Below are 23,928 nucleotides of genomic sequence, written 5' to 3' on the forward strand. Positions count from 1 at the left end.
GCACAGTCGCTCTCGTGGATAACAAAGCCAAGGGTAGTGCGTCTGGCCAGGATAAACCCGTGGATGCCTGTATTTTAGCTAGTTTTAGTTTGAGGGTGCCGTTGTAGCCCTCAACTAAACCAGCAGACTGGGGATGGTTTGCACTGTGGAACTTTTGTTTTATGCCTAAACCGGCACACACACTCTGCATAACTTTCCCTATAAACTCACTTCCGTTATCTGACCATACAATCCGTGGCATTCCGTATCTAGGGAAATATTCTTTGAGAAGGATTTTGGCAGTTGATAGGGCAGTATTGTCCTTCAGTGGATATGCTTCGATCCATCTGGAAAATGCACAGACTACCACCAGGACGTATTTTAGATTGTTACAACGATCCATGTGTATGAAATCTAGCTGAATTACTTCAAAGGGGCAGGAAGGAGGAGCGAAATGACCAGCAGGAGTTGGGATTCCCTTGCCAGGATTATGTATCAGGCATACCATACAATTTTTCACCACTCTCTCTGCACATTTGCTAATCCCATCATTCTTCCAAACTGGAGCTAACATTTTACAGATTCCTTTAGAACTTATATGCGCTACTCCATGTGCCATTGTCACCACTGCAAGCACATACGCATCAGGCAACATCCAACGCTGTTGTTCCGACAAATCAATCCAACACCCACTCGAATCCAACTTGCCCGTACTTTCTTTCCATGCACGCTTTTCCTCCTCAGTTGCCTCTTTCTGAATCTCTTTCACACTTTCTACTGTATCCTCACACATTCCAGACTCGGAAATCCATCTAGCAGACGTAGCAACATACATTCTACTCATCATATCTCTAGCTGTCTGTTTAGCGGTTTCATCAGCAAAAGCATTCCCACGACCAACATCATCCGTGATTGCTTTATGAGCACTGCATTTCACAATCGCAACTTCAGTTGGCAAGGTTAGAGATTCCAACAAGTCGTTAACTAGCTGACCATGTTGAATCTTAGTCCCATGGGACGTAATGAAGCCTCTTTCTTTCCACAAACGGCCAAAACTATGGGCCACGCCAAACGCGTACTGACTATCTGTGAACACATTCACTCTCTTTCCCTTAGCTAAAACACATGCTCTTGTTAAAGCGATTAATTCTGCAGCTTGGGCAGAATTCTGACTCACTCTTGCAGTCTCCACAATCGTCCTCAAAGTCGTTACTGCATAGGCAGCAGTCACATCACCATTCTCCAATTTGAAGCATGACCCATCAACATACAACGTGCCATCTGGTTCTGACAACGGAGTGTCTTTTAGATCAATTCGTCCTTTTGTCTCTTCCTCAGTTCTGAAACAACAATCATGGGGCTCGGAATCACTCGACTCTTGATTAGTCGGCAACAATGTTGCTGGATTCAATATATTGCATCTTTTGATTTGAATATGACTTGCTAGCAGTGTCAACTCGTAGCCAGATAATCTAGCACTGGTAAGGTGTTGTGTCTTGGTTCTGTTCATGAGTGTATCCACAGCATGAGGAACCATGACCACTAGCATGTTATTCATCACCAAACCAGCAGATTGTCGAATGGAAGCCGCAGCTGCCGCTGTAGCTCTCAAACAACTAGGTAATGCTCTGGCTACCGGATCTAATGTTGATGAAAAATACGCACAAGGGCGTTGTTTATCACCGAATTTCTGTGTCAGAACACTCAACGCGCAACCTTCTCTTTCGTGAACATAGAGCGTGAATGGCTTACTGTAATCGGGTGTACCCAATACAGGAGCTGAACACAATGCTTTTCGTAACTCAGAAAAACTCTCCTGACATTCAGCGGACCATGGCACCGGACTCGGAACACCTTTCCCAGTCAAAGCTACCAATGGTTTTGCTAAAAGAGAAAAATTTGGGATCCACTGCCTACAGTACGAAGTAATACCTAAAAAGGCACGTACTTCTCTCTGTGTACGAGGAACACTCATCTGCGTAATTGCTTTTATTCTCTCTGGGGTCAACTTCCTTCCCTCCTTTGACCAGAGATGACCTAGGTAGGTCACTTCTTGGCAGCAGTATTGCATTTTCGAAGGTGACACCTTGTGATTCAAATTGGACAAATGATGCAATAACGAAATCGTAGCTGCTTTGCAAGTTTCCTTGTTATCGGCAGCCACTAGAAGGTCATCTACATACTGCACTAGAGCAGAACCTGGAGGAAGTATAAAAGAATCTAAATGACTTTTTAATGCCTGGCTGTAAATGGATGGACTCTCACAATAGCCTTGTGGAGCGCGTTTAAATCTGAAGCTTCGACCTCCTAGACAGAAGCCGAAAATATCTCTGCTTTCTTCGGCTATCGGAATGCTGAAAAAGGCATTCTTTAAGTCGATGACTGAAAACCATGTGGCTGTAGCAGGAATCAACGTTAACAAGGCAGTAATGTCTGGAACCACAGGAAACTGCGGAACCACAATCTTATTAACCTTTCTGAGATCGATAACAAACCTATATACTGGAGGCTTTGTAGGATCAGTTCGTTTCAAAATCGGTAATACAGGACTGTTACAGACATTTCCTCTAGTTTCTTCAATCACACCTTTCTTAATCAAATCTTGTACAATTAATAAAAGTGCACGTTCACCTTCACTAGAGATTTTGTATTGAGGAATTCGTGGAAATTTTACATTTGCTTTCAACGTGACTACATATGGTGGTATTTCCAAAAGGCCTACATCATTAGGACCAGTCGCCCAAAGAGCATCAGGGAGTGAACGCAGCTCCGGCGGGAGTGCATCCATTGACAAGTACATCGGAGAGGTGATTCTTTTACCCAACGTAAGCTGTACTCCTTCCGGAGAACAGTATAATGTCGCATATAGGCGTTTTAACAAGTCTAAACCAAGCAGATTTTCATTACAACCTGTCTTCAAAATCAAAGGTGCTTTCAATTGACACGGTCCAACAGAAATAGACAAAGGACCAGATATGGGATTGTAAACAGGGGCGCCTGAAAAACCTACAGAAACATTTGTTAAGCCGGACAAAGGTGCGTCAGGGAGTTTTGCATGAATGATAGAACTTTTTGCTGCACCAGTATCCAACAGAAATGGTTCGACTACACCTGATGTTGCTACTGCGACATAAGGCCCACTCTGATCCACTGGAACTGATACTACTCCCTCTCTCTGTCCATGGCTGTCCTAGTACTCATTTTGCTGAAATCCTCCATCTACTTCACAATAGTCCTCAACATGATACTGTTGAGATCTATTTTGTTGGGCAGACTGTCCATTCCGTTGATCAAAGTGATTGGAAGGGCGATCGTTCGTTTGTGGAGGCATAGCACCTCGTCCTCGACCTCTAGAATTCTGCACAAAACTACCACGACCTCTCTGAGCTGCGGCTGCGTTATTTTGCGCTAAGACTGGACACTCATTTTTATAGTGACCCTCTTTCTTACAGTACGCACACTGATTCCATTGATATTGTGGTCTCTGGGAACCATAATCTGTCCTTTGATACGACCCTTGCTGTGTATTAGTCTGAGTCATACGAGGCGGATATGCCTGTTGCAAAAGAACTTTAGTCTTTAAGTCTTTCGTTTTCTTATCTGATTTCTCTTTCTCCTCTTTATCCCTGTTTTCATAATACTGTGCAGTTGCAAGTATTTGCGCAGTTGTAGAGACAGCCCACGCACTCTCGGAATCTTTCAATTTGTTGCAGAGCTCTGGTAGCAAATTGTGTACAAATTTATCGACAAACAATCTCTGTCCTCCTTCTGTGCTCATATCCTGACCACTATGATCTACAAAAGTCTCTTCGAATCTTGTGAAGAAGTCGGAGACACTTTCGTCTTTCTTTTGCCTGCATGCGGACAACTTATCCCAGTTAACGCGCAGTGCTGGCATCAGAGTCTTCATTAAGTCGATTATCCTACCTGGAAGATTAGCAATTAGAGGTTCGGGTTTGGAACCACCTATTTGCTGACCATCCGCTGCTATGATAGCTGCCCAATCACCACCTAGGGCAACTGGATGATTTTCTTTACGAATTTTAGCCCAAATTGGTTGCGGAACTACATTCCCAAATAACATGTCGATGTCCGCTAGATTCATTACACAAGCCTCAACTGTCTGTGCTAATTCCTTATAGTATCCGGCAGGATTTTTACGCGGATCTGGCAAGGCCTGCTTCACTGCTAACACTTCGGCTCGCTTCCATGGAATGTGTATCCATACTCTCTGGAATTGCGCCGGAGCGGCTGCAATACCATTAATAGCATCAGCTTGCACAGCTTCGCGCCAAATTGGAGGAACCTCCCTCATTGGATATTGGCGATTCAGCTTTGTACTTTGTTTCTCCAAATCTCTCGGTGAACGAAGAGATGGATCATTCCTATAGCTTAAGATCAGTTCCATCGCTTCTTTTATATCTTGACCCACTATCATACCTGCAGCAAACTCTTTCTGAACCTTAATTAAGTCTTCTAAATTCGATTCAGAGTCATCTTCTTCTAGTTCCTCACGTAAAAGAGAGCACATCTCGTCAAAGACATATCGTTGCGTTGGTTCATTCCATTGCATAAATGTATCTAGTACATCTCTCGTACTATATCTTCTACTCTTCGAAATCCATCGGAGAGCCGTGGAATCTAATATTCCCCGTTCCTCAGTACTTGGGAGCTGACTACGTCTCTGTACAGAGTCAGAGGTAGGAGTCTTAATTAAAGTTTTATAGAAAGGAGACAGAATATTAGAGACAGAATCAGTGATTCTTCGACGAACAGAAAGCGGAGTCATAATACTGGCAGATGCGGAGAACACAGTAGCAGTTGGAACAGATAGCGGGACAGTAGGAGTATCGAGTAGGATAGCTTGTGAAACAGTAGGTTTAAGTGATACAGGTATAGGCAAAGAAGCCGGCAACCCAGGAAGAGGGGGTGCCGAAGGAATATTCACATTAATTACAGGAGGTACAGGAGCTTGATTCTGAGGGGCAGGAGCAGGAATACCAGGTTGTACAGCAACCGGCAATTGAACATTCGGTACAGGCGGAGCCGTAGCACCCTGTGCATACGGTGGAGGTGACTGTAACAAATAAGACAACAGAGGATCGTTTTCGGGATCCTCTACTATCTTAGTTGTTTTCGATGGCAAGGCAGGATAGCACTTGTTAATCGCTAAATTATGCTCTCTAATGGCCACCTCTACGGCCTTCTCAGACTCGTTGACTTGCAGCTGCTTAACAGCCTGTTCTAAAGTCAACTCTTGCTCTTTCTGTTCTTTCTTCAACCTTTTAATTTCTCTCTGTTTAGATTCTTTTCGCCAGAAACGGAAAGAATCAAACATTGCCGGCCGGGCTTTCTTTTTAAACAATTTCGCTTCCAAATTATCAAGGATTTCGGGTTCAAAACTACCATGCAGTGGCCAACTAAGGACACCATCCTTTTCCGTATAGCGGACCCACACCTCATTATAAGATATAGGACCTACACCATGTTTACAATACAAATCATATAGAGGAGTCCCAATCGGAGGAACCAGACATGAGTCCTCCAATCGTGAATCACTGTTGCAACCAAAACACGACAACATACAATTTTTCCGACTTACCATTTTGCAATCCGGAACACAGAACGAACAAAACAAGAAACAGATATGTGCACTTGAACCAAGAACTTAGGCCTACCAAAAGCGAACTGATGTATCGATACCCAAACTAAACCAATAGATTATCGTAACCAGGACAACAACCAGTGATAATCTTACGAAACCAAACCAAACCAAGAACCAAAAAGGATTTTAACAACCCTCACGAAGTAACCAACGAGCAACCACTAAATACTTAACTGAGGCACTGAAGACGTCACCAAGGAGAAACCCGCCACGTTTCGCCGTACTAAGGACTGCACCTCGGGTCCAAGACAGGGCGACGGTCAAGGCAACGGCCCACTGCAGCCGTCTTGAACGGGAACCCTCGTGGAAGAGAACTTCGGGCCACTTTTGCGATATGCCGGGATCGATGAAGTGGGGCGCCTCCCTCAGGAATCTTCACACGAAGCTTCTCGAACTCTTCAGGCTTTTGGACCGGTACCGAATGGCGTCGCCCCACAGTGGGCGCCAATTGGAGTTCTGGACTTTTTGGTTCCGTCCAGAGGTGTCAGGGGACAACACCCAAAGACCCCGGAGTTCTACCTGTCTCGGTGCACGAATAAACAGAAACACGGGCTTCTCGGTGGTGGCGTCAAAGACCAAAGGTTTATTACTGCAGGGACACAGAAGTCACAGAAACTACACACGGGCAGTATCTAGGAGCCTGTTCAATTTGTACAAAGAGGGTTGCTCCTTATATACAAAAATTTGAGCTTGAGGCAAATTCTTTACATGTAATACATTCCCAAACCTTTGTGTCCTAAACAATAAATATTTGGCGTTGCACAGGAATCGTCGACAATATCTGATGTCAAAACATTACGAACGAGGGGTTCCCACTTTTCCATCATAATCTCATGTCAACTTTTCATTCAAGACCCGGACCGCCTTATCGTAAATTTCGTTACCTCCCCCTAATAAAGGCCCAGAAGGAAAGGAGCAGAGCCAGGTGCAGAAGATAGAAAAGCAGGATAAGGGATGTTTGTAGGTTGTAAATGGGCAAGGTTACCAGCTTCGGCCGCCTAATCGTGATCAGGCCAACGAACACAAGAACCAGTATAGCAGGACTGGCCTCGGGCAGAGGAGGCAGCCTTTGTCGAGTCATGCAGCTACAGCATGTTCTGTTCTAAGGTGCACGTGTCACTAGAGAGGTGAATCTCCGGCTAAGCCTACGTGTCTTTAATCGAAATGGAGAAATCAGAGGTTATTGCGTATGTGAGGGCAAGAAACACAAAATGGCTGCCATGATCTAAGATGGATGCCATGGATAGATCGGAAATGTGTTTGTAGCAGGAGTACTCTTGCTTGTAGCATAGCGAAAACACCAGAATATGCTAAATGGATCATTTGCGGTTCGCTGATACCAATATGATGTATTTCCGACAATATTGAAAACACAGGTTCAAATCGTCACGGAACCTCACTGGACTCATAAGTTGCTGGCCTTTGTCTCGAAGTCCAGTGCGGCACTCTCTCTGCATGTGGCCTATTCTGTAGCAATAATAACAAGTGCGCTGTGTTGGCTGTGATTGGAACCTCAGTTGTACCATTCCATTCACTCTTCCCTGTATACCCCATTTTCTGGTGGCATTCCTTCTGTTATTTATATAATCATTTTGTTGGTCATTTCTGTAGGCATGTTGTGCTGCTATGTATTGTTCTGGGGGCTGTGGCTGTATGTACTGATCAGCTGGCTGTCGCTGGGCCTGGACGTATTGTACATCTTGTTGTGGCTGGGTCTCTACGTATAATATGGCAGGCTGTACTGGGGCCTGGATGTAGTGCATGGTGAGCTTTTGTCGCAGCGCAGGCGGTATGTTGGCTGCGGCTGCAATCAGGGCATTCTGGGGGAAGGTGGTGACTGTCGTCATTTGACTGACAGGTGCAGCTATCATGACAACTTATTAGTTTAGAATGACTATTTGTCACAGCTTTGGTACAATCTCCTTTCATCCAGAAATCTGACAGCCCACAAGCCTATTCAGACTAGATTCTTCCCTGGTCTGATTTTTTATCTCCTCTTTAATGTATTTCTGATTCAGTTCCAAGAAACCACAGGTTGAACATGCTCTCTATATATGCAATGGCATAACAAGAGTTTTGAAAATCCTGTAGAGGTTTGGTATGTTGGAACGTGCTTTAGTCACTGAACTGAATATTGCAAAAGAGAGCTGTACAGTGCAAGTGAGAATGATAGTGCACTCTGGTCTGCTAGGGTGCTATAAACCTTTCATTGCTGCACGGCTGTTACTATATTCTTTTTTTTTCTGTGGTTGCACAGTGTACAATTTGAGCATACCAAGGAACAGACATAGTGTTGGAAACACATTTCAAATCCTTGCCTTTCATAATATATGAACTATGTTGCAGGTATTGTGAAATTTTAATGATTCCATTTTTTTCAGGTTTTAGAAATTCCCAATTTTCTCTGATCAGGAGTATTTTGACCTAACTGTAATGTAATAACGTGTTGTCTTTTCTCTTTTCCTCTCCTCTGCAGACACTTGAGACTTGCACATCAATTTACCAGAATGGGCAGAAGACGGGCTCCAGAAAAGAAAGTGACAGCGCTGTCTTCACGTGAATCCGTAAGAGCCACAGTCCCATCTTTACCTCTTCATGACATCTCAACTTCAAGAATCCGAAATGATGCTCAGAGGGACCAGGACCTGGAACCGCTTTCGGAGAACCTGTCCCACATTATTCTTCTATCCATGCTGGAGGAGTTGGAAGCCAAACTGGATAACTTGATGAATACTGTGGAGGGCGTACCTTCTAGAGTCGCTGGGCTGATTAAGAAAATCTGGATAGAAAAGGATCAAGGTTATCTAGATAATTGTGCAGTGTCTTTGGAGATGGTCTGTCCGGCGAGCATTAGAGATTGTGCTGTTAGCCAGTCTCCTGCGACACCTCAACTGGACAGGTCAGAGGAACGAAGCTTGTGTCTTCAGCCGGTGTTCTCTGATGGGCATGCACCAAAGCAGGAGTGTACGCTCTCTTCTAAGACCAGTGTTCAAGGGCGTCCAGAGGAGCCAAACCTTTGTCTACAGCCAATGTTTCCTGATCGACATCACCCACAGCAGGACCAGTGCTTGCAACCTGGGTTTCCAGATAGAAATGGAGTACAGCAGGATTGTCCTCTATCCCGGTGCCCTCAGACAGTTCCTCCAGGCAGATCACAGGAGGTAAAGCTGTGTCTTCACTCAGAATTTGTTGATGGGCAGAGACCAGAGCAAGACCAGAGCGTACAATTAGCGTTCCCAGAAGAGTGGGAGCCAGATGAGCCCCTGAAGCAAGAACCATCTCCATTGTCTGATAATAGCTGGGACCAACAACAGAACCTCTGCCCACACCCACTATTTCCTGATGGGCACGAACCACAGCAAAACCACCGTATACAACCCGCCCTGCCAGATAAGAATGGACCTGATGATCCCTTGGAGGAAGAATTGATGTATTCTGATTTTCAAGATCGCCAGGAGAACCAGTGCCTACAACCCGTTTCACCTGATGGGAAGTCATCAGACGAACACTTAGAGTCTGGGCTATTGTCCTTTGATGAGTTGGGGTCACAACAAACCCAGTGCCTACAGCAACACCTATGCTTGAAGCAGGAACTTCCTTATGCGCAGGATCCAAACGTGAACTATGAGCTAGAATCTATGCGCCCTGAAGCACAGGAACCAGATACAAATGACAATCTAGAACCGGCCTGTACAGATGCACATGGTTCAGATCAAAAGTACAAGCTAGAACCACTGCACACTGTGGCACAGGACCGAGAGCTAGAGTCAGTGCTTCCTGAAGCACAGAAACCAGATCAGAACGACGAGCTTGAACAGACCTGTGCAGATGCACATGGTTCAGATCAAAAGTACAAGCTAGAACCTCCCTGTACTAATGCAGAGGGTTCAGATCAGAACTACATACTCGAACCACTGCACCCTGAATCGCAGCATCAACATCAGAACTGCAAGGCAGAACTGCTCTGTCCTGATGAGTGGGGTCAGTGGGTGCCTCCATCATTCTTAGGACTGGATACTGCAGATGAAGATTCAATTTCGAGAGGAAATACAAAATCACATTTAGTGCTGTTCGAAGCTACCCAAGGTATGTGTTTTACTATAAATGGACTTGTGGAGTGCATACTAACACATGTAACCTCTTCAAAATGCGTATGGGCAGATTTGAGAAAGTCTCTGAGGGGAGGATTAGGGTTTGGATGGAACCTACAGAGCGATACTGACCCCCAGAGTACGAGAACACACGGTGCAGATGTTTCCCTGCATTCTCCTCCTCTGGTTATTTATTTATTTTATTTATTTATTTTGTATAGCGCAAACAGCTACCCAACAAAGGGTTTCCCGGCGCTTGTGATTCAATGGAGAGTAATTGGACAGCTGACTTAGACGTTGAACAGCCAGGTTTTTATGGCTTTTCTAAATCTGATGTAATTAACCTCTGAGCGCAGAGCTTGTGGCATGGAGTTCCACAGGGAGGGACCAAGGTATGCGAAGGATCTGCCTCCCATGCGTGATAGTCTTATTCTGGGCACAACAAATGTATTCGCTGTTGCAGATCTCAGCGTCCTAGATGGAAGGTAACAATGTACCAAACTTCGTAGGTATTTGGGAGCTTTATTTGTTGAGATTTTATGCATGAAGCATAATGATTTGAATTTGATTCTGTTCTCAATTTTTAACCAGTGCAATTCACGTATGAGCTTGGTAGTGGGCGCATGGATAGGAATTTTACCCAACAATCTTGCAGCTGCATTCTGCACAGTCTGCAGCTTGCGGATTGTGGCCTTGTTGGACCCTAAGTGCAGCACATTGGCATAGTCCAATCTTGATGTTATTAGGGCGTTAATGACAATTCTTTTGGTATGATCCGGTAACATCCAGCAGATTTTCTTTAGCCACTTTAAGATGACGAAGCAAGTGGCTGATGTTTTGATGGCCTGCTGGTGCATACTGAGTGTGTCATCAACAACAAAGCCTAGGTTCCAGGCCTGGTTAGTTGGAATTGGAGGAGAGCCCATTTCCGGGGGCCAGTGTTGGGGTCCCCAGAGTTCCTTATTTCTTCCCAGGATTATAAGTTCGGTTTTTTCACCGTTCAACTTCAAGAAGTTTTTTTTCATCCATCCAGCGATTTTTGTAAGTCCTACTCTTAAAGTAGACGGATCGTTATTGCCTGTTGGTGGAAGGGAAAAGAGAAGCTGAGAATCATCAGCATAGGAGAACATTATCAGTCCAGTTTCCTTAGCTATTTTTGCAAGGGGGCTCATATATAAATTAAAAAGTAGTGGACTTAAAATTGAGCCTTGTGGGACTCCATGGTTGAAGGTATGGATATCAGAACATGCAGAATTAGAGAAGATTTGGTTCCACACAGGACTGCATCCTCCCTGTGTAGAAACAGGCCTGGTAATGGGACTCTGCATGAGACAAACAGGCCAGTAGCTCTCCTTGTTCGTCCCCATTCCAGGCTGAGGAACTGGAAATAGGGCAATTCATGGGAGGAATTACTGGCCAGAATCACACGTAATAGTTGGATACAAGTGATGTGGTGTTCATTGAGAATAGCAGGCATGCGCAGTCTGGAGAGGGAACTGTGTTTCCAGTTGCACAGTTACATTGGGTAAGACGCAGTCGTCTCCAGTTCCTGATATGAAAATACTAGTCTGTATTCGGCCTCAACAGCAGGGCCGACCAGGGATGTTGTTGTCACTGCAGGGTTCTCCTGGAGTGCACACCACCTCATGATAGACAGATACACAAAGGTTATGGAACTCTGAGGGGACTTGCAATAATCTTATTATATGCACCAGGTGGTACTTTATCCCGTATAATACATGGTCACACCATCACCTTTCCCACAAAGCTTGGTGCGTAGCTCCTACATATGCAGCAGCTAACATGTTTGCAAACATAAAGAATGAACCTTAAACCTCTTGTGCAAAAGTAAAAATAAAAACTGTTAGATATTTGTTGCAAAAAGATGTTAGAAACAGTTCAATAAAAGTCCACTTAAAACAAAAAGCTGCAGTAGCTCAAAACGTGTAGAAACATGCAGAAAGATTCCCCCCTTCCTTTATCTAAGGAAACTAATAAACATACTCCCTCTGCTGCTCATAGTAAACTAGTAACATACAGCAGTAGTAATAAAAGCAAAGTTATGTTTGTTGCTGTAAACAGCTGCTTCAATTATGCTTCGTGACTTGACCTTCTTTTCACATCAGCTGCTGGCGCTGGCAGCAGGCATTGTGCCCTCAGGAGTCGACTGTAATAACATATAAAAGCTGAGTTCTGACGTCTTTTATTCATAATCACTGACTTGGTGCGTCACAAATTCCTGATCATAAAGAAATTAGAGACTGCCATTTATACAGGGATTACAGAATCCCATGTAATATAATTATATATATACACATATAATAACTTTGGCACAGTTCACTGAATCTTCACAAAACTATTTGGGATTGGCATGGCTAGTTTCATGCAGTGTTTTTTTGTGGTCCTCAAATTAAGCCACTAGTCATTTAAGATAGAGCTAGCGGGACCTTTAGCCCATGAATGGTCCGTGCATCTGGAATCGCGGACACAAATGTAAAAATATATTGGATCCGATTGGATGAGGAAGCTTTTTCTCCCGTCATCCATTTCGGATACGTAAACCCAAAGTTGGGTCTGCAGACCTGAAGCTCCCTGATTGGCTGGCTACATCTTGAACCATTACTTGATGAAGAGACTTGTTCCCTGCATCCTGTAAAAATACTAAAGAAGCCATAAAGAGCTGTGGTGCCATCCTGTCTCTCCCTGGCACAGGGGCTGACTAATGTTAAAATGTAGAAAGAAATTGCTGATTTTGAACAGAGGTTAGATTCCACATCATGACCCTTGAGGTCCGCAAACCTTAGGCAGGTGTCTGCGCAGGCACAGTAATTGTCCTTGTACCCTAGTGGACATTTGTGATGTTCAGAGACCTGCTGCTCGGTCTGAAACCCTATCGATGTCCAATAAGGATACACAAGTTTGCAAGGGTCCGAGAACCCCAAGAAAGTGTCCGGGAACCCTTAAAAATAAAAAATAAAAAAACATAAGCCAGGCCCTTTAGGGAATCCCCTGCTGTGCCCAGGCACTGTTGAACAGCTGTGCTTGCTTGGTGTTGGCTGCAGGGAACTGCTGCATGTGTATATGATGGGGGGAAAAACATTGAAAACAAGCATTGGCAAAACAAATAGGTGTCTCCTATCCGAAAGCTATTGGCTTTGGCAACAAGTTTTAGCCATTATGTACACCAGTGTGACTGCTGGTCGGCATGGCTAAAAGTTAGTGGCACAAGGTCGGGTGGGGTAGATAGAAGGGGGATAGATTGGAGTAGATTAGAGTGCAGTATATTGGGGTAGTTTGGATTGCGGTACATTGGACTCGAGTAGAGTTATATTGAGTGGTGTAGGGTAGATTGGGTTGGGGTGGGGTAGAGTGTGGTGGAATTCATTGGAGTAGATTTGAGTGGGGTGGATTGGATGGGGTGGATTGGGATAGGTAAGTTTGGTGTGGAGTGGGGTAAGGTAGATTGGAGTAGGGTGGAGTGGATTAGATTAGGGTGTAGTGGAATGGGGTAGATTGGGTGGATTGTAGTAGGGTGGTTTGGATGGAGTGGGGTAGATTGGATTGAGTGGGGTAGATTGGATGAAGTGGAGAGGGATAGATTGGGCGGAGTGGGGTAGATTACAGTGGAGTACAGTAGATATGGTAGATTAGAGTTGGGTAGGTTGTGGTAGGAGTGTAGATGAGTTGAATAGATTACAGTTGGATAAATTGAAATGGAGTTGGGTAAATTGGACTGAAGTAGAGTGAGGTAGATTGGGGTGAAGTCAGTTAGATTGGAGTAGATTAGAGTTGGGGTAGATTGAAGTGGAGTGGGGTAGACTGGGGTATATTGGAGCAGAGTGGGGTAAATCTGAGTGGAGTGCGGTAGATTGGGGTGGAGTCGGGTACATTGGGTTAGATTGAGTGTATTACGGTAGATTGGAGTGGAATGGGGTAGACTGAGTTAGAGTGGGGTAGATTGCGGTGGGTAAATTGGGAATGGATTGATTAGAATGGGGTGAATTGGAGTCGGATGGTTTGGGGTACTTTTGAGTGGAGTGGGGTGGATTGGAGTGGAGTCGCATCGATTGGAGTGGAGTGGTGTGGAGTTGAGTGGCGTAGTGTGGAGTATACTTGGTGTGGTAGCGCACCGCCATTACAGACAACACATTTTCAATTGCAATGATCATTATATTTACACCGAAATATGGTTTTACTGCACATAAATGATAATGTTTGCAAATGTCATCCCCTAGTGTATTAATGTGTTTCAATCATATTCAAATATTTTTCTCCACACTTCAGTAATTCAAAAAAATGTGCTTCATTTGTACTAATTCTGATATATTCTGAAACATCAGCACAGTTCTTTTTTTTAGGTCTTGCCGCAACAGCGCTTAACTTTGTGGGCTTACTGCCCATCCATTGCTTTTTATTTGTTTCTTCGAATCTCCTTTAAACAGCCTTGCTTCCAAATGGCTAGTCTTTCCTACTTGTCCCTCCTTTTCGTAGATTGTTCCCTCCCACGGAGCACCATCCCGTTACTTGTATCCTTGCAATGGTCTCATATTATCAACTGCTTTAGGCACTTTTTCTTTTTTCTTTGTCTAAGAGCACTTCATATGCCCACATTTTTCACTAGCTCCAAGCTTTTTTGTAAATGGCTGTAATTCTTGTTCTTATCTCGTCACATTTGCTGTTCATTCACAGACCGAGATCAAATGTCAGATGATGTTTCCCCTAAACAGCCTGTTCTTTCTCTGACTTCAAAGTAAGAGAGCCAGTTCCTCACCGTCTCACTCATCGCTGCTTGCCTCTCCTTGCTTGTTATTTACAAAAGCAAATTACTTCATTTTCTTGCCTTCACCACCTCCCCTTCGCATAATGGTAGCAGCCGTTTCAACTAAAGTTCTCATGTCTACTGCTGCCGACCAGAAACTTCACCGTCGACTGTAAAGTTGGCACCTAAGGTAATGGAAGGATGGCTTGGGGTGGAGGGGACATTGGCATGTACCGAGGGCCGTGCCATTGAAGCATCTTCTGGCAGCTCTCACCAGCAGCATTATGACGCGACCCTGCCACATCTGTACAACGTTTACCGGCCGAAAGTTGTATAGGATAATAGCTATAAATTCTGTAACCAGTCTGTTTGCTACGTACAATCCACTGTACTAAATGATATGAGGTATTCTTAGTACATTTATTTCTAAAATGTCAATTGTTGTAATATTTAGGACACATACTATTGTAATGCAAGTTGATCTCCAGTAATGTTTAGGACATGTATTATTTGTAAAGTAACTTCAAGTTGCACACTTATTGCCTCATAAGTGTGTCGCCCTAGGCACCAGTAATTTAATGCTGGAATCTCCAGCTATGGTTTCAGTTCAAAGTTCAACTTCAATATTGCTCAGAAATGTATACTCCATACGATGTTTTTGTTCAAAAACTAAAGGTGTTTTATTCACTTTTCATTCCTTTCAAAATTCAAGACAATCCATTGTTCCAATGCATTTCGGTGTGTAACTACACCTTCGTCAGGGAACGTCTAAAATTAAACAAACAAAACATTTTCTAAATCCATGTAACTTTACTTAGAACTGTTCTTGCGCGCTGTGTGTGTAAGTTAAATCTCAGCTGTAGTGTGAAATGTGGCTAATGTCGCTATGTTTAGTCTATCCGTTACAGGCAACTGTATCGAGTATCTATTATGTTTGTTAACACTCGCTGTTAGTTTGTTGTTAGTTACGCGCTTGTTACATTATGCTACATTATGTGTCTGTTGGTTATACCCCTACTGGTGTTCAGCTCTAACCGTAACTAACGGCTAGCTTTGCCTATCAGGTGCACAACCCGATATCCAGAAGTTATTTTTAAAGTAGACATGCTTTCCACTTAAAATTGAATATATATACTTGGTAGTTTGTTTAAAGGACTAATCAAACCAAATGTTAGAAGTACAGTACTATAGAATTGTGAAGCCCTCTGATACCCAGTTAGGTCATGTTTGCGCTATATAAAACACTGAATTAATAAATAAATAACACACCTGAGTGCGGGGAGATCCCCTCTACACACACCTGGTGCCTGCTGTGAAGAAGGTGTGTGAGGTGTGTGAGGGCTGAAAAATTACCTTCATGCCCTGCAATGCCAGCACCCTTGACGCTGCCTGCGTGGTGGCCATATTGAAGCAGAAAATCATCAGGACATCTCAGGCTTCTTATCAGACTAATAGTCCCCTTTCCCGGCATTCAGAAAAAAATGTAATATCAGCATTTTTAGGTGCAGCACCTAAGGAGCTTATTGATGGCACAATAATAACTCTCCATTCCCGGCATTCTATTTTCATTAATCATATCCACCACATTTGATTGAAATTCAAAGGGTAGGCCTCAGTAACTACGTGTTAATCTTTGCAACCCGGCAAAATACAGTAGGATATTTCTTTTTCGACTGATGGTGTGGGACACTGCTAAAAGTCATTTGCAAAGTAAGTAGGTTCGCAAGGCAAGACCAATTGGCTTTGCCAGTGCTTGTTTTTTGTTGTGTGCTAGGAAAAAAATCTTACACCTTCTCCTCTTGTATGGATACTCAGCAGAATTGTCACATACATTCTCTCATTTTGAAGTCATGGGAAGAAAAGTAAACACCAAGCTCCCTCAAAGAGAGAGCTTGACATTTGACCTCTGTCTTTGAATGCAATGCAAATGTGACCAGATAAAAACAAGATTTAAAGGCCTTTTTACAGAAAGTGTGTTTGTGGAAGAAGATAGTAAACAAGGTTTGGGCAGCAGGAGGGACGGATGTGAGTTACAAACCTCAAATCCAATGGTAAGGAATGGGTGGAATGTATTCCCAGGGATGCTTTCTGAATATCCCCAAGATGTCTTTAGCGCTGTCTGGAAGTCTTGGATCTAAAACACAAAGGTCACAATGAAGTTAATATTGGGATTGCTTTTAACATCTTAATTTATTTTTTCAAAATTATTCGAAACTCACTTAAACCATAGTGTCTCTCTCTTTGTCTCTCTCTGTTTCTCTTTTTCTATCCTTCTCTCTTTCTCTCTATCTTTGTCTCTCTCTTTCTCTCTCCTTCTCTCTCTCTGTCACTCTTTCTCTGTTTCTCTTTCTTTCAATCTTTCTTCCGTTCTATTTCTCTTTCTCTCTCACTCTCTCTCTCTCTCTCTTCTGCTCTTCCTTCTTTCCCTCCCACGTAGTTTGTGGTTATAAGAGTTTCTTTTGAAAAGCAATTATTTAGTTGCTAATCATTTTAGAATCTTTTGACAAATTTGCACAAACTTTTCAAAAAGATTTTTTTTCTGGTTCCTCTTTATTATACCAAATGTGTTCAAGTCAAGTCAAGTCAAATAACCTTTATTCGATATTTGGTTTACAAAATCATAAAAGCACATATTAAAAGCAATTTTTAAAAAGTCTATGGGCTAGATGTAGGTAAATCTAATTTACCGACTCATAAATACTGAATTTTACAGATTCAGTATTTATGAATGGGTAAATTAGAAGGAGGCAGATGTAGGTAAATCAAAAATCAAATTTACAGAATCTGTAACATTCGGTATTTACCGATTCCGTAAATACCGAATCGGTATTGCCCATTGATTCCTATGGGCCTTGAAGCCCATAGGAATCATTGGGCAATACCGAATCGGTATTTACCGAATCGGTAAATACCGAATCCTGCAAGGGTGCAGGGGGTGTCACTTTGACACCCTCTAGCACCCCAAGTACAGGCTTGTGTGACATGTGGCACACATACATGCCCTAAGGGCATGTCTGTGTGTCACATTGCACAGGTGTGCATGCACAGATGTGCATGCACACCTGAATTCGGTATTTTACCACACAATAGGATTGTGTGGTAAAATACCGACTCTTAAGAGCCTGTGGCACTCTTAGGAGTGTCAGCTACATATGGATTTACTGAATCAGTAAATATACCGATTCGGTATTTTACCGATTCTGTAAATTTACCGATTCTGTAAATTTACAGAATCAGTAAAATATAGCCCCCTACATCAGAAAACCCTAATACCGGTCGGTAACGGCCGAATTCGGCCGTTACCGACCGGTATTAGGGCTCCTACATCTGGCCCTATATGATTTAAAAAGACATACAAATATTTTAAAAACTGATGTACAATTTATGCAAGCCCGTCAATCACCATAATCATCGCTCCAAATGGATTATTTCTTTTTTCTACCAATCTCCAAATTGATTTTTTTTTTTTTACCAGTCTCAAGGTTAGGGGGGAGCACTCATATACATACATGAACAATTCAGAATATTATAATCTAGATATACATTGTGTACATATGTTCAGATGATATTCCTGTTAAAAACAGAATGAACGAATACATACATCATATGGTGTTCCGGAATCTGATAAGTATCTTTAGAAAAGAAGATACTGCCTTTATAACATATTCAGATTCTAATTGTTTTAATTTTACAGAACGCCACTCTGCAACCCCTTATGTCCCACTTTGTAAGTATAGGTTTTAAAAACCTTTTCCTGGGGATCTGATAGAATTTACAAAACAAAATGCAATGAATGTTAAATTGATGGGAGGTGTCGTCACATGGGCACATTACCAGGTCGTTAGACCAGTCATTACATTGTGGAAAAGTTACCAGTCTGTAAAATGAGTCAGTGCGAAATCTAGTCAACAACATACGGGAATAACAACGTGTTTCTAGTAATAAATAAGGCTGGATCCCTGCATGGGTACTAAATGTGTTTCTTTTTGTGGTTTTATATAGTACAATCTTGGCTGAAGGGCATTGAAGCACTTTTCTAAAGAAGAAAGACCAAAATGCAGATTAGATGTGCCATAAAATAACAGATAAGCAATAGACTAATCCCACAGATCACGTCAGGGGAGAAAGTTCAAACAGTTAATATCTGGATACATTGGAAAAGTAGATGCAGAAAAGTGACCACAGATTTATTATTCAGAGCGTCTCTCAAATAGGGGGATTTTGAGTTTATAATTGTGGCAAGACTTGTGGTTGTTCAAGGTGGTTGTGGGAGGGAGTTACAGATCCTTGTAGCGCTGGCAGAGAAGGCGAGCTTTATAAAGCGTTCTTGCCTGAATGTCGCTTGTTCCAGCAGGAGGACTTTACGAATTCTCGATCCTTGCTTAGATCGAGAGATTTTGAGCTTTTCTACCAAGTAGGGAGGTGTGGAGTTGTGGAGGGCTTTGTGGGTGATGCATTCAGTGTTACATTGGTCTGTTGCTTCAATTGGAAGCTATTGTAGGATGCGAAGTATAGAAAAAATGTGATATAAAAACTTTGTGACCTGTCACAAAGTGGATAACTGTATGAAGCATTTCTCTCAGTGATGCTAATTTTCTCTGGGAAGGCCAGACAGGAAAGAGTTCCAATAATCCAGTCTGAAAAGTACCAGCGTATGGACTTCTAAGTTCGTCAGGCACTCTTCTGCTTTGATGAGACTTGCTTCTGAAGGTAAATGAGAATAAATATAGGTCTGTAATTGTTAAGGTTGTTCTAGTAGGCGTCTGTGTTGTTTGATGAGGGGGGTGACTTGTCGGCGTCTGCGTTGTTTGATGAGGGGGTTGACTTGGCCGAGTTTGAGGGAGGTGGGAATGGAGCTTCTCGAAAAGGAGGAGTTGATGATTTTGGTCCATGCAGGCGAGATATGATGCGACTGTGATTATTGACACACTCAGGAGGGAGGGGATCAGAAATGTGCGATGTTGGTTTCATGCAAGCGAGTAATTGGAGCACTTCTTCTTAAGGGACATTGTCGAATTCAGTCCAGCTGGCATACGGTGAGTTTGCCGAGATGACCATTAGTTGGAGGTAGGGCCTTGGGTAGACACTCTTTGTTAGGGGGGGCATCTTTGGTGTAGGACGGAGAGATGGGTGGGTCAACAGAGATTTCAATGTTAGATATTTTTTCAGAGAAGAATGTTGCAACTCTTTGCAGCGCATGGTAGAGTCATTTATTGAGTGTTGAGGGAAAGAGGAGGTTTGTTGTTTATGATGTTGAGAAGGTCTTTAGGTCTGTTCCTAGAATGGTCAAGTTGGGCTCAGAAGAAGAGGGATTTTTCTCTGAAGATGTGTGTTTTGTATTTTATGCGTTTAGCTCCCGATATTGCTAGATGTGTTAACAAGGATTGTTGTCTCCAGTTTCTTTCAGCCAACCAGAGTTGTTGCCTCTTTGTTAAGGTCTTTGTTAAACCAAGATCTGGAAGGGATACTTCTTGATTTCTTGAGTTTCAAAGGGGCGTCTATGTCAAGTAGTTCTCCCATTTTTCTGTTGTAGTGGGCAGTGAGATCATCACCTTGGAATTTGGGAACTGACTGATGCTTCTAACTCTGCCTGGGAGATTCAATGTATGTTCCTCGCTCAGTGCTTGTGCCGGGTATTTTGGGGGTGGGCCTTTGGTTCGATGACATTCAGATTGAAAAGAATTAGGTGGTGGTGAGTCCAGTCAGTGGGTAGGATAGAGCGGAGGGATAAGGTGTTCTGCTTAGAGATGATTGCATCAAGTGTAGTGTAGTTCCTATATTCCCAATAGGACCTGTACATTGGAATCACATATACTATAGTTTAGACGTAGGACTGAGGTCGACTAGGTCTCTATCGAATATATTAGACTTAATTGTGAGTGCCAGCGAGCTCAGAGGTCACTAGAAAATTTCTTGAATAGACAAGAAGGGATTCGTTTCTGACAACCGCATAAACATGACAACTTTGTTTCGCAAGAATAAGAAATCAATCTCTAGAGTCGCAGAAACAATAGATAGTTATTTCACTCAGTCAATCGTGCATGCTTCGTTTCACCAGAGGTGCAGAGAAAATAGAGAGACGGGCATTTTCAATAAAAGTATTTATTGAACAGTCTTCTTTCTCAAGCACAAGAAATGAACTGCTACAATCGTAATACTGGTTATAAAGTACACTGCATATAATACGAAGAGTATTATAAAGTAGTACTGTAAAAGCATGGGTATGGTTTCTAAGCCATATAAAAAAACATAAAATACATACATTAATAAATAATGACTAAAAGTACTCAACTGGTGCTTCTAAAATACGCCTACCCCGGTGTACCTAACCTAGGTCTAGTACAAGGGAAGAAGTAAGTGAAGTGTAGCTTAGTTTCAGTATTCTTTTTGCCAAGAATCTATTCCAAGAATTCTCTATGGGTCTAATCAGCTCTGTACCTTGGTTTAGAATGAAGGAGGTCTTGTATCTCTCTCTCAGAACTCGATTTCCCAGCAACCCGCAAGGGTGGCCTGGAAACACTGGAACTGGATTTCTCGGCCAGAGAAAAGACAGCGTCTCTCAGTGCGTCTGCTGGAGGGTCGGCTTCCTTCGGCACTTGCTGCGGCGTGATGCGTCGGGCAAGTAGATAGTCGAACTGCTCCAAACCACTGTGTGTTTGTCTGGGCAAATGTGTGCATATTTTTACCTTGAAGGTGCCGAGTTTGACGTTCGGTTGGACATAATAACGTCATCAAAGACTCAGTTCTTTGAAAACTCCATGATTTCTTAGATAAATTAGTATTCAAGCAAGGGGAAGTCCCTAGCTGCTTAAGGCGGGTTTTTCCAGGAAATCGTTGTGGATTCTCAGAACTAGTGGAAGTAGCCATGCCATATTTGGGCTGCATAGGCTAAGTCTAAATATGGTTATGATTTCTATGCCTATATAAGGATAGGGTAATTTATACCTATATATGGGCATGAATCGGGAAAATTACACTAGGGTCCTAGAGTCATATACAACACAAGGATAGAGCCCTTGGTATGAGTTTGTTTATTGCAGTGTTGGGTGAGATCGTTCGCTTCCAGGAGGGTGGTTAGGGCTTGTACTGTTGGATCATCGGCATTGTTCAAGTGCAGGTTCAGGTCTCCTAGTAGAACGTCTGCGCTGCCTTTAAGGTAGTTTTGCGTTAATAGGTTTGTTTAGTCCTCAAAGATTTGTCATTTTTTACCAGGAGGGTGATAGATGACATGAATTGTGATAGAGTTGGGGCCTTTGGACGAGAGTTGAACTCCTACATATTCAAAGGTAGGGTATTTCGTGTTGAGGAATGGAGTTAAGCACAAGTAGTTTTTGTGTATAATGGTTAACCCACCGCCAATACGATCTTAGCGGTCGTACGGATGATTGAGAAGCCCTGTGGGTTGAGGAAATTGATAAAAGAGGATGAGTGGTCGTTCAGCCGGGTTTCAGTTGGAAAGCAGAATTACATTTTGTGACCTAGGATGGTTTCGGCTATTTGAGTGGCATGCTTAACTTCTGACTTAGTAACATGCAGCAACGTGTAGGTAGTGATCTTGGACCAGACTGACAGGGTTGAATGGTTGTTATCCACCAAGAACAGAAAGCAGCAGCGGGCCCTCAGACGCCGCACCTTAGTCCCAGTTCAACAACAATTATATAGTTTCGTGCAAACAACCACTGCGTCAGCTGCTGAATGGCGCCACAGAGCTTCAGATCACTAAAATGTTTGTGGGGGGCGTGGCCAAGATGGCGACCACAGCGGGCGTGTGCTGAAGAGGCTCCCGACCCCGGCCCCGGTAAACGCCTGATCAGCAGCACTAGACCCCCCTCCAGTGCCCGCAGTTGGGGGGCCCCCGGCGCAGAAACCACAGTGCACCTCTCGACAAAGCGGCTGGAGCCGCGGTGGCACTTGAAACCAGAGATCCAGCCGCAGCGGCGCGGCCGCGGGCCACAATCCGTGTGCCCGTGGGCTGTGGTGTGCCGGAGCTAGAGGGTGCAAATTGAGCCGCAGGACGTGAGCGGTGGGCGGCGGCCCGGTCATCGAGGGCCCCTCGGCGGGGACGTACACAGCAGTCGCCGAGGAGAGAGGCTCCCTGGGGCGGTGAACGCATGCACCCGGGGAGCGCCAAAATCGAGGTCCGGGCCCAGAGGCCTACTCTCAGTGAAGCCGGGTGCGAGCAGAGTGGCCTTTACCCCGGGGCCGCCAGGAGGGTCGCCGGGAGACCCCCCTGGGTGCGGGGCACAGAGGGAGACGGCGAGGCACACCGAAAGAGCAGCGAGGGCGGGCGTAGCCGATCTAAGGCCCGGCAGGTGCAGTGAAAATCGAGGCCGGGGGTTGGAGGCCTACTGCTGAAGAGGCGCCTAACCGAGCCGGGTGAGTGCGGAGATCTGGCGGCAGACGGGGTCGGAGCGCTGGGGCCCGAGAACAGCACATAGAGTGGGACGCCTGCGGCGGTAGGGCCTGCCCTCGCACAGTGTGGGGTCTCTGCTGTAGCTTCAAACTTACCTGGCAGCTTTGGAGAGACTTGAGACACCCCTGAAGTGGCAGTGGGAACCCAGCGCCGACGGCCGACCTTCCCTTAGAGTGTACCTCGGCCCTCGAGACCAAGTTGGGGGGACCCCTCTTTGCAGCCCTGGTTGATGGACGGGCGACAGCCTTCGTGAGGGGGCACCAGAGACACGTGACGCCTGGAGTGTTGCGCAGGCGAGCTCCTCAAGCACCCAGTGGTAAGCGGACTGAGACTGAACTGTGAGGGCCCCTTGAGCCCGAGAGCTGGGCGACCACCTGAAGATACCACTGCACGGGCGGCCTGGGCGAGTCTGGTGGGCCTGAGAGTTGGTGGTGGAGACGGAGGGAGGCAACCTTAAGCCACAGAAGGGAGCCCCGGGCGGCACTTATCCGGCGGGCCCCGCCATGTCCCGGGGGATCACACAAGGGAGGACGCACTATCACAGACATGTTGACAATGGGAGCACCTAAGGGGACCAAAAGCCCCTTGGGCCCGGCGGCGGCCGCGGACTCTGGGAAGAGAGAAGACGAGGGGGCCCCGATCACCAGGGTGTTCCTGGAATCCCTGTTCAACTCTCTACGGGAGGACTTCCAGACCCTAAAACAGGAAATGGCGGGCGAGTATCGGGAGCTTCGACGCGACGTCGATGGACTGGGAGAAAGGGTAGCCGCTGTCGAAGAGGCCGACCAAACGCGGAGTGAGGAAGTGGAGCATTTACAGCAGGAGGTGCTGCGTCTGCAGGAACAGCAGTTGGACCTACAGGTCCACGCGGAGGACTTAGAAAATCGCTCCCGGAGGAATAACATACGCGTCCGAGGTGTACCGTCCAAAGCGGAGGGGAGTGACATCACCCAGTTCTTGCAGGGCCTGTTTCGGGACGTTTTAGGGGAAGGGGAAGACTTTGTGATACGCATTGACAGGG

The 23,928-nt window shown here is 44.6% G+C and overlaps 1 protein-coding gene across 1 annotated transcript in view; it reads left to right on the forward strand.

The window, feature by feature from the left end:
• The window catches only part of LOC147659025 (uncharacterized), a 94,017-nt gene that overhangs the window by 26,282 nt on the left and 43,807 nt on the right, over window positions 1–23,928 (forward strand). Inside the window, exon 2 of the mRNA XM_086952031.1 lies at window positions 8,121–9,730. Within this exon, the coding sequence (XP_086808157.1) occupies window positions 8,152–9,730 (1,579 nt within the window). The 5' untranslated portion in view covers window positions 8,121–8,151. The remainder of the gene's footprint in view (window positions 1–8,120; window positions 9,731–23,928) is intronic.

This window comes from Lissotriton vulgaris, unplaced genomic scaffold (genome assembly GCF_964263255.1).
Source record: "Lissotriton vulgaris unplaced genomic scaffold, aLisVul1.2 SCAFFOLD_2042, whole genome shotgun sequence".
Classification (NCBI taxonomy): domain Eukaryota; kingdom Metazoa; phylum Chordata; class Amphibia; order Caudata; family Salamandridae; genus Lissotriton; species Lissotriton vulgaris.